Source organism: Rhineura floridana, chromosome 8 (assembly GCF_030035675.1).
Source record: "Rhineura floridana isolate rRhiFlo1 chromosome 8, rRhiFlo1.hap2, whole genome shotgun sequence".
NCBI classification, from domain to species: domain Eukaryota; kingdom Metazoa; phylum Chordata; class Lepidosauria; order Squamata; family Rhineuridae; genus Rhineura; species Rhineura floridana.
This window is the reverse complement of record NC_084487.1, coordinates 34,973,859-34,984,984: the sequence shown is the minus strand read 5'-3', so window position 1 is coordinate 34,984,984 and position 11,126 is coordinate 34,973,859. Positions and strand designations below refer to the sequence as shown.

The 11,126-nt window shown below is 40.4% G+C and overlaps 1 protein-coding gene and 1 long non-coding RNA gene across 3 annotated transcripts in view; one reads left to right on the top strand and one right to left on the bottom strand.

The window, feature by feature from the left end:
- Nucleotides 1-3,549, top strand: part of IGF1 (insulin like growth factor 1) — a 130,687-nt gene extending 127,138 nt beyond the window's left edge. The window contains exon 5 of one of the 2 annotated variants that reach the window (XM_061638870.1): nt 1,770-3,549. In XM_061638870.1, coding sequence (XP_061494854.1) covers nt 1,770-1,809 — 40 coding nt within the window. In that variant the 3' untranslated portion in view covers nt 1,810-3,549. The remainder of the gene's footprint in view (nt 1-1,769) is intronic. The other variant, XM_061638868.1, reaches the window with a different exon arrangement.
- LOC133390379 (uncharacterized) lies at nt 2,910-9,313 on the bottom strand. Its single transcript, XR_009764380.1, has 3 exons — nt 9,182-9,313; nt 6,393-6,511; nt 2,910-3,587 (listed from the first exon to the last, which is right to left on the bottom strand). It is a non-coding gene; the product is annotated as an uncharacterized LOC133390379 (long non-coding RNA).
- Nucleotides 9,314-11,126: the final 1,813 nt, after the last annotated feature.

Here is an 11,126-nt window from a genome sequence, read left to right as displayed (position 1 = left end):
CTCACTGATATCAATGTGAAATTAGTTGGACCTAATCAGCAAGCCCTAAGCATGACTAACTTAGGCTGGACCCAACCTTCTGTGTGTTCTCATGATCTCTTTCTGGCACGGTATTACCTTGTGGCACTTTCATGATTTCCTTGCTCAGTTCCCAATATCAGATAATAAGACAGGCCCAGATGTTTCACAGCAGTCATTGCTTCACTTCTAAATCGCTTATTTGCGGCTACAGCTGCAAATAAAATTGGGGTTGAAGGCTCCCACCCTACCATTGTATTTAAATTCCAAAGATATCAATGGGGTGGTTCTTCAAATCGATCTACTGATGATTGGCCTCCAATAACCTTAAATCTGAGTGCTCAGACTACCTGGCAAATAAGCAAAAACGTTATTGAAAAGGAAAACTATAAGAAGAATTCACTGAATGGATGTGTAAAATGTTGGTTGATGAACACCTTGTTGAAAATCATTAAATTTCTTTCTTTTGGGCTGCTCCTGAATAATAATATTTTGCTTTGCTAATATAGCCTATTCATTTTACAGTGGTCACTAAACAGGGTGCTTTTGCTGCTACTTAACCTTAAAAGTGAGGTTGTATGTTATACACAACTTGCATGCAGAATTTGGCAACACATGCTTGGCATGAATCCAGGAATCATTCTGTTGTCATCGGGGGGGGGCAATTACACTTAAAAGATTTTCACTTTTAATATAAGGTAGCTTTTTCTCACATTACAGGACAGCAAAGTTGGGCTTACTAAACGGTGTTTGTCCAGGAGCCACAGCCAGTCCTGGTCCTTTGACAAATATAACTGTATACTTGTGTCTGAAAATATGTTTTTATCTCATTCACACTTTAATTTTTTGTTTTAGATCTTTTTTTAGAAAAAGCCACATAATTTGTGAAGAGCCCTTTGGACTAAGCCACAACACAGTTAAAACAAGAAGTGTTAGTGATAGGTTGAATCCCCCCGCTGCCACCCCACTTACATCAATGGGGATAAATTAGCTCAAACTCAAATAGATCGCTATTGGTAGCAAATGAGAACTTGGCTGCACTGACAAATTATTTCAGTGCTTAATACAGCAATATACAATCCAAACCACTTAACACGATGATAGAGACAGATAGCCCAATGTTGAGTACATCCATACATACTGTGTTGAAGGTATTGGACTCATGACCTAGAGCTTCACATGTGCAGAAGTGCCCTCTGTTCTCTTCTGTGGCTGCAAATGTTTTGTGTATAGTAGAGGGAATCCATACTACCTGTGCAGAACATTTCCCCAAATTATAGAAGAGAACAGGGCTGCTGTCGACTAAAATGTAACCCAACACATGCATATGCAGAGCTCTCCCAACAGCAGCAGTGGTGCAGGAAAGCTTCATTTGACCTCGCAGAGCTCCATTTACCAAAAATGGCAACAATGGTCCTATCTCATTGTCCTGAAGACTGTGGTCTTCATCCACATCCTGCCTGCTGATGAGATTTTTCTTTTAATTTTCAAAGGAGAAAATGCAGTACTACATTGCCCTTAATTTATGAATAGCATTTTGCTATTACAGAATGAAATTGAGGTGATAGCACATCTCTCTGCTAGCACACATTGTGAGTGCAGGGGGGTGGGGGGAGGCTCCGTGCATGCATGTGCTTTTGCACACCTTAATTATTGTTGCTACTTTCTTGTAATCAATCCATTAGCTTAAATGCCTGTTGTAAGCAGTCTACCAAAATTGTTTTGTAATTTAGGTTTATTTCCACTTGCAGCCCAATCCCCAAAGCGCTCCGCCGGCACAAGCCCCATTGAGGACTGGAGCCTTAAGCAAGGAACTTGCCTGCATCAAACTTACACATGGGCAAGCTTCCTTACACTATACAGTAAATGAGAACAACTTTTACTTTGAGGTATGACAGAGTGACTCTGATGCATTGATAACCAATTCCAATGATGGAAATCATTTGCGACCCAAGGAGGGTAACGAAGCAACTGAAGCAACCAGCTGGCGCATGACGGCATGTTTTTCTGAATAGGTTTTGCCAGTCAAAAACAAGATTCCTTAGTGGAAAAGGACATATGCTGCTTTTAAAAAAAAATTGGAATGTGGTGGTGTGTTTTACATAGTTCTGGGAGACTTTGGAGTTACACATGCTTTTAAATCACCCTAGAGGTGCAGTTAACACAAAACAAAATGCAAATGTCCATTATCCCCTGCTTCCAGCCAATATCTTTCTATATGTGCCCAGCAGAAGATAAAAGAACAAAGCACTGACTGATATCTCTGCAAATCTAGAATGTCATAAATAGCCATCTAACCAATAAATATTTTTTCTTTACTTAGCTGCCAAAGTGCAAAATGTTGAGATTAATATCTGTTTGTTTCCCCATAAAGCTGTTCTTTCAGAGAGAAAAAATGAGCTGACCCACTTAGCTTAGGTTAAGAGTATGCTTAGCATTAGAACAGAGCTGGCCCACTTACACTTATAAACTGGCCATCTTGGGTTATGAGTATGCTCAACATCAGGGTTTAGACCATACAGGTATGACTGTACGTGGGTACTTGAATTCCTAAAAATTCACTACTGAAAGCTACTGGTTCCAATCATATCTGCAAAAAAACTTTAATGAGGGGCATTATTTGCTCACTCAAAACCATATTAGCTGTTATATATACACACACACACACAAAAGTCCATCATCTTCAAAATCCTTTGGCAGTCGATGTCTTGCTAAGATGAATGGGCAATTCACCAGCACAATGCTTTGTAGGTTGGGCTGTAAATATTTGGATTTGTACACTTGTTTATTTTCCCTGCATTCATTCAAAATGCAAACTGTCATGACTTGATGACAAGTAAATAATATTTCATACTGTGTATGTAACATCAGTGTGTTGCAGAACTCCCCATCCCATGCCCACACCAAATACTTCAACAACGCCAACTTGTTCCATTCTCTCCATTTAGTACTGGTAAGCTTTCCACAGACATGCAGGAAGGCCAAGCAATGAAGATTTTATTGCTTACAAAAATAAACTCTGATCTTGCTATTGCACAGGTCCCTCAGAACCATTTAATCATGTCCCCCACTCTGTACAAACTGTCTAACCTGATAAACATTGTTCCATAACCAAATAGTGTATTCATGTTTTTCAAAAGGCTCTTTATATGCATTTATCATGATAGGTTCAAAAGATCTGAAGAGCTAGCTGTCTGATTTTCATTGTTTGTTTTCTGAATCTCATTGATTGCAGTAAAAAGGGCTTGGTCACACTGTATAATAAAATAAAAGACTACGGCAACCTTTGGTTGGTAGAATGTACTGAAATGTTTGCAACCCTCTTTAGATCCAGTCCAAAATGTGAAACATTACTGTAAGAGGGTATCTTTCTAATGTATTTGTATGTATAGTTTACACCTCTGTGAGGTCTAATAAAGAATAATGGTTAATAAATATCAGCGTGCTGAGCATCTTTCTTTCTCCAGAATAGCTTTGACTTCTTTGGCTATAAAGTGGTTGCTTTAGACTCTGGATAGAGACACACACTTACTGTTGTGCTGGTTCCAGTGCATGTCCACCTCTGTTTTCTGAAAATGGGTACACAACACTGGTCAAACTCTGCCCCTTTTTACTCAAAGTCTACTATCTCTCTAAAGATATAATCACCCACATTCTTTATGATAGATGATGGATGAATGGGATGTGTGACTGGCTGCATTTCTTCTTTGCTTCTTTCCTGCGTTACTACTGTTTCTACAGAGAATCTTACCTAGGAAATCATATTTCTCTCATTATTCATCCTAGAAATCTGTGTCAAATTTATTTTTATTAATTTCAAAGCTTTTTTATTGATCAATGTCATATGATGATGAAGACAGCCTGTTGTGTTTCAAACTGGAGGTTATGTTCTATTTTTATTTTGTGTGCATTAACAGTTGAACCTGAAACTGCAGTTTGATGTAAAACCAGACTAATTAAAATATGTTGCTACTTAAGCATTGAATCTAGCTGTTGGAAAAAACAAACTTGGCCTGCCCAAGGTACATGTTTTCAGCCTGCTATACTTAAACCATTCCACTTAAGGAAGGGTGGGCAATTAAAAACATACAGCACACCTAAAATTTGCTAGAATATATTTCACCTCCCACTGTTTTATCTTGTGCAAACTGAGACACTCCTCATGTTCATTCGAGACTATTCTGCAGAATAGTCAATGCCGTTATTCCGCAATTGTTTTTTGGAGTTTTTTTAGTGTAAATTATGCAAAGTGTTGCTGTACTTCACATATTCACAGAATCAGAAGCAAAAGAAAATGATTTACTATAGGAAACGTGATTAAAATTGCAAAGGAAATCAAACATATTTAAAGTGACTATCTGTACTATATCAACTGTCTTAATATTGTTGCTTCCTCTCTGCTAAAACAACAGCAGCACAGCACATGTCTTGTTTCTGCTGTTTAGACTGATTTCAGGTGTTGCCACCACTCACCATATGCTCAGAGGCACATGTTACCAAATTCATCCAAGCTACACAAACCGACCTGGGGTAGGTGCAGGGAAGGAGGAGAAGGGGGAAGGGTAAGGGATGGGGAGGAAGGGTAGCAATAGGGAGGAAGGTGGAGGGGGCAGGGAGGAAAAGGAGGAGGGGTGGAACGGGAGGAGATTGGGTGAGTGGGCAATGGGCAGAGGGAAAGCCCCTTTCCTTTCCAAAAGGAAAACATTTTTAATATCATTGTTTTTCAGGGTTTCCCCCACCTTTTTATTCTACAGCAGGCACATGTTGTCTCCCATTCAAATTTAAACGAAAGCTGTCAATGGCCACATCCACACCCCTCTTCTGGTGACTGTAGCCCTGTCAGGGGAACAGGAGTCTTCTAACAACTCTCAGCACCCTTCACAAACAAAACTTCCCAAAATTATTTGGGAGAAGCCATGACTGTTTAAAGTGGAATAAAGGTCTAGCATGGGTGTGGCCCCCTGATTAGCCAAGCCAAGCAGCTGTGAGTCTAACTTTTAGAACACTTACAGTTCTTACTGAGCATGCCTGAACCATCATAGAGTGCAATGTTAAATTTCTTAAATTAATTAAAAATCAGTCATGCATTTTTTAAACTTTTACGCTGCAGATGATGAAGGTCAGAGTATGGGGCAAGGTCAGTAACTGGACTACAGGTACTCTGTGAACATGGTTGATTTTTAATTAATTTCAACAAATTATGAGGGACTACCCTGATCTTCATTTACTTGAAGAATAAACTTTCTCTTCTTGGAGAAGGTGGTCGGACCAGATCTTCAGCAGCTAGATCTCTCCTGGTTCCTTCAATTAGAGTGGCTAAACTAGCCGGCACTAGGTCCAAAGCCTTTTCCATTGCAGCTCCTCTATTATGGAATACCCTGCCAGTGGCCATTCGCCTAGCTCCATCACTTTTGTGTTTTCGGAAGCAGCTGAAGACCTGGCTTTTTGATTAAGTTGGTGGGGATATCTGTTATAGCCATTCAGTGTAGGATGTGGATTGGCCGTCATAATTCATTTTGACTTTTACGTTGTTTTATTTATATGCTGTAATTTGTTTTAGTATGCTATAATTTGTATTTCGATATGTATTTTATTTTTGTTGTACGTCGCCTAGAGTGACAGGATTTACCTGCCAGATAGGCGTCTAATAAATTTTAGATAATAATAATAATAATAATAATAATAATAATAATATGTAGAATTCCTCCTCCTCGCAATTAGAAGCCATAGCTTATGTCCAGCTATGAGGACTTCCAGGTCACAGGGTATGACTTTCACAGAGACCTGAGCCTCAGCATGTCTCTCAATCAGAAACATGAAACCTCTCCTGAAACGAAGAGAATGGGGCCATTCTTCTATTCAAATGAAAACTCCATGTGTATATTAGAGCCTCCATGGAGCTCAACGAAAAAATGTTCCGATTCTAATGATGTAGTTTTATGTTGTTGTAACCTGCTCTGGCAGTAGCGGACAGCAGGGCTGGGTGCCAATACAGGTGGTATGCTAAAAAGGTGCTCCTGCCAGTGCATTTGCAGTAGGCCGACCTCCCCACCACCTTGCCCTGCCCACTTTCTCTCTGGCTTAGCAACAGCAGCCCATCTGCTGGAAGGTCAGGTAAGAGCTGTTGCCCCCAGCCTGCCACCTGCTACTTCACCTTTGGTCCTTATGTTGAAGGGTGGCTAAGAAATCCAAATGACAACAACAACAATTCACTGACTCTTACAGGCTTCACACAAAAGTCTAACCAGCCAAACCCAAAGCTGCTTGCATTCTCTTCAGTACCAATAAGTTAGGGCTACATGCCAGCTTCCAGCTACACCAAACTGAAAAAATTCACCTCTCCATGACATTTCTTTGTCTGTCAAAATACTTACATCTCTAAGAGGACAGAGGAAAAAAATCATCAGTGTCAAAATTTGAACTGCCCCAGTTCCAGCCAGGAGCCTGCAGGACAATTCTTGGCTGCCTGGATGCCTTGGTGGGGAATGGGTTCCTGAGGATGAAAAGAAAAAGATGAAAAATAAACGTCCATCTTACACTTCTGGAAGTCATCCTTCTGCCCTTTCAGAAGACATTCCAAATTCACTCACCAAATTTGGCATCTCTTAAATTGAATTAAACTCCCTCTTACATATAGAGAACCTTTGCTCTGTTATATAAAGCAACAGCACAAGCGTATGCATATTTACTCAGAAGAATGGCCCTGTTCCACTGTGTTTGATGGGGCTTACTCACCACAAAGTGTATAAAGGGTTGCAGCCCAAGACATTATCCTTATCCTATACAGTATACTAAGACCAAACTCAATCTTCCAATTGTGAGTCCAAAACAGCACCAACCATGCACAAGATGAAGCTACCAGCAGGCTTAGGGGCACTCCAAGAAGTGGTGGTGGTGGATTACAAAAAACTCTAAGGTGTGTGTGTAAAACTCAAAAAAAGCTCAGTGAGAACAGAATGTTGATGGGGATATAGTGGAATGCAGTACCTTGGAAGAGAGAATGGCTGGTGGTTTAAAATCTTGAATACTCTACACTGCCACATTTTGTTGAAGGTCCCACTTGTTTAATGTAACAGAAACAGCATAAATGCTTAAGTATAAAAGTGAACAAATGTGTGGCAATGGCCAAATTTTACAGCTACTATCCTGTAGATTAAGGACAGACAAAATAAAGTATTTTTTTTTACAATATGAATAATTAAATTTATTGAATTCACTGCTACAAGATGTGGTGATGGCCAGCAGGTCAGAGCATTTTAAGAGGATGGGGGGGGGGAAGCCATGTTCAGTTATAATAATAAGCTAACTTTCTGGCTATTGTGATATATTGTAAATGAGCAGTATGCTGGTGCAAGATGCCCAATCACTCCAGGTCCCTAATAAGCCACAATCAGAAAACCAAGAACAAACCATAGCTTCTGGTTGGCTAGCAACTGTGGCTTGTTAGAGACCAACCAACCATGCCACCAACCAAGTGGCATAGAATGAAACAGGCAAGGAATTTCATCACAAAGCATGTGGTTGTTTGAAGTAAAATACATTACATGCAAACTAAAGAAACATGAAGCATGGATTAAAATGTGGGCAAAATTTTAAGGAAAACCTTGACTTCAATGCCTAAGACAGCAAATTTTGTTCCTAGCTGCAGACATTAAAATCATGTAGACGTTTCACAGCTCCAGCAGCCTTATTTGCAGCAATCACTTGGTATCATTATACTAGCAAACAAAAAACATAGCAGAGATCATAACTGGATTACTTGATACCAAGAACCTGGTTACAAACACTAAAATCATGGTCCTAGGTGGTAGAGAACACACACCATGGTACTTTTCCATATTCAATTAATGGCTGCCATCTTACAAGGGTTTTGGAAAACCATTTTTCCAAGATGTCAGCTATTGCCCAAGTGGGGTTGTTTAGAAATCTTAGGATGTTGTTCAGGAGATTAAGCTACTATTATGAGCCAAATTTTAGCTTGTTTCAAATTTCTTTCAGATGAAACCCTAATGTTCCTGGATCATTAGGTCTTCCCACCAACTGCTGGACTAATAGCAGTATCTGTACATGTATCTTTCCCACAGGATTAATAATAGCTTTGGGGGGAATTTAGATCAAAGAAATAATGTAAGGAGAAAAGAGCTAAATAGCCCCTCCTTCCATACCCTTTTCTAATCAAATTGGGACCAGGTTATCCAAAAGACTGCATTCTTTCATATGAGTTTGCCAGGGTTTTAAAATCTTTGGGAGATGCCGGCCCTTCTGTCCCACCAATATATGAAGCACATGTGGTGGGAACTCAAGAGAGGAATTTTTTGGTGGTTGCTCCAATGTTCTGGAACCCTGTCAAGGAAGATCTAGCTAGGATGACCTTCTGTCAGCAAGCAAAGACATTTTTGTTTAGATAGCCCTTTTGGCCCATCAGTTGACTTTTCAATATCTTGAAAATGATTTTAACTGGGTTTTATTGCTATTTTACTGCCTTTTTATGTTTTTCTTTCTTAAATTTATTTGTATTTGTTGCAGTTTTATTCTATGTTAACATGTCATTGTGTCTGAATTATTGTTATTAGCCCCTTTGAGCATCAGTGGTAGAAAAGTGGGATGAAGTTTAAAAAATAAAATAAATGAAAATAAACTAAGGCCTTCCCCTTCCCCCAAACACACATCTGTTTTAAAGTTTTTTAAAAGGCAAGAGATCCAATCATGGATTTCCCACATTGAGTGTAGCTGGCCCTCAATAATTTTGTAGCATCTGTTCTCCATCTGCAAAGAAGGAGGAATACTGACCCATTCCAGAGGCTTATAGCAAAGAGTTGAAAGATTGCTAAGCACTTTGAATGTGGGGCTGGGGGAATATTATGCAAATACTAAGAAATAACAGCAACAGGGTACATAAAGCAAGAAAACTGAGGTCTGGATTAACAGAAGCAGAGTATAGCCTGCAGTTTCCAAACATACTTATATCTAACTATCTATTTAAAATAGCATTTAAACAATGAGGCAAAACATTATAGAAACTATTGCTCAAGAAGTGAATACTGGGGTGGGGGGAGAGAGTGTAGCTTAGAAAATGCTCCAGCCCAACTATTCCTTTTAGCTCATGGCTGTTACACACTAGCACTAGCCGTTATACATGGACACAACAGTTTTAGGATCCTACTGCAATTCCAAAGGAATCCCATATGGCCTGGCAGTTGTGATGTGTCTTCAGCAGGAGGACTTTGGGGTTTTCATGCCCCAAAGGCATTTCAACAAAGCTGCTCCTCTTTGCTCTGCCCAGCAGCAGCATTGATGAAGCAATGCAGATGTTCAGACATGGCTACACACATCAGCAACCTGATTCCAAGCCAGTTGGAACCTAATTCCATGCATTTAAGAAGAAAAATACATTTTTTGCCTGGTGTATTATTCCACAGTGGTGTTCTTCAGTGAGAAAATAAGTTGCACCTGGAGAAATGTTCTTTTCTGTAGAACTCTTAAAGGCACAGGAGCCCTCTCACAATCTGGACCTGGTGATCCTAGCCTCCTTCACTGGGAAAGGACAAGTGATCCACCTGTAAACGATGCACAGATTGGCACAAATAGGCGCTTTCCTCTCAACGCAAATAGCAACACTGTGGTAGAGAAGTGGATTACTGTCAAGATTACAGCGGGGAGGATGGTTCAATTCTTCCCCCTCTACACTGCAGTCATAATCCTGCCTCCCCCAGCCCGCAACACACACATGGTTATTTACAATTGTCTTCAGTGCACTAACACATTTAACACCACACATTTGGCCCATGGTGTTTAAATTTTCTAAGTGCATTTCTGCAGATTTTAAAACCAGGTTATCTGTATGCCTTTGTCATGTTTATCTCAGCCAATTATTTGATAGAAGAAGCATGGATAAATACTTAGAGCAGTTCTATCTAAATTCTAAAAACGGGGTTGCATCCTATGGTGCAGGGATGGGGAACCTCAGTTCCAGGGCCCAAATGTGGCCCTCCAGCTCTCACTGGCCCTGCTCAAGTGCTTTGGCTTCCTGGAAGGTGTCATTGAACTGTGATGCCTCTTGATTGCCTTGATGGCGGTGTGTGTGTGTATGCATGCAAATTTTTGACTTTTGTGTGGTTGGAATATAGCCTACTATACAAAGGTAAGAATCACTTCCATTGCTCCTCCCAGTTCTGCATGTGGCCCCCAGAAGGTTGTCCATGAGGCAATGTGGCCCTCAAGTTGAAAAAGGTTCCCCACCTCTAAGTCAAGGCAGAAGATTGATTTTCCCTACTTTTCCCCTACCTACTTCAGGCCTTCATAAAACATACTATATTGTTCTGAAGAGTCCCCTCAAGACCAACTTTGTTTTGGGGGGTGGGGGTCACCAAAAATAAATTGCCACACCTTGTAAAGCTGAAGCACTTTGCATTAGTACAAAGCTACTACTGGACACAACCCAGTAATTATCAGAGCAATTTTAATGCAATGTCTGCTCAGAAGAACGTCCCATTGACTTTAGTGAGACTTACTCCCAGGTATGTGTGCATCAGATTGCAACCTAAAGGAATTAAAGCAAATGCACAACCAACATACCACATCCTTCCACCATTCAGACCCCCACTGTGTGGTAGTTTTAAACTTCTGAACAATTGCAGAGAGCATCCCTCTGACACTGCGTCCCCCTCACACAACCAGGTTATGAGGCTAGCTTAAGAGATGAGAAGGTTCAACATTTAAGCAGACTTGTTCACCCTCCGCAGAAGCTGCAGTCATGAATCCCTAGCACCTTGCGTCTTAGAAACGAATTGGTGTGTGTCTAACTTGAACTAAGTTAAAAGAAACCTTAGTCTGACATTCTCATTTTGCAGGCAAGCTGAATTCCACTGGTAGAAGTTTCTAGCTGAGTTGTCCTCAAAATGACTTTGATGCTGATTTGTAGAGGGAGGGAAACAGCCAGCTGTCATTCCACAGATGCAGAGTAAGCCAGAAACAATTGGTACTGATTGTAATGATAGCGTTTGCAGCCTGTGTGGAAGTCAAAAGCTTTTGGACTCGGGAGCCTTTCTATTCGGAAGGAGGCCCAAGTGCTTACTCTTCTTGCTGTTCTCTTCCAGCATGACATTTAC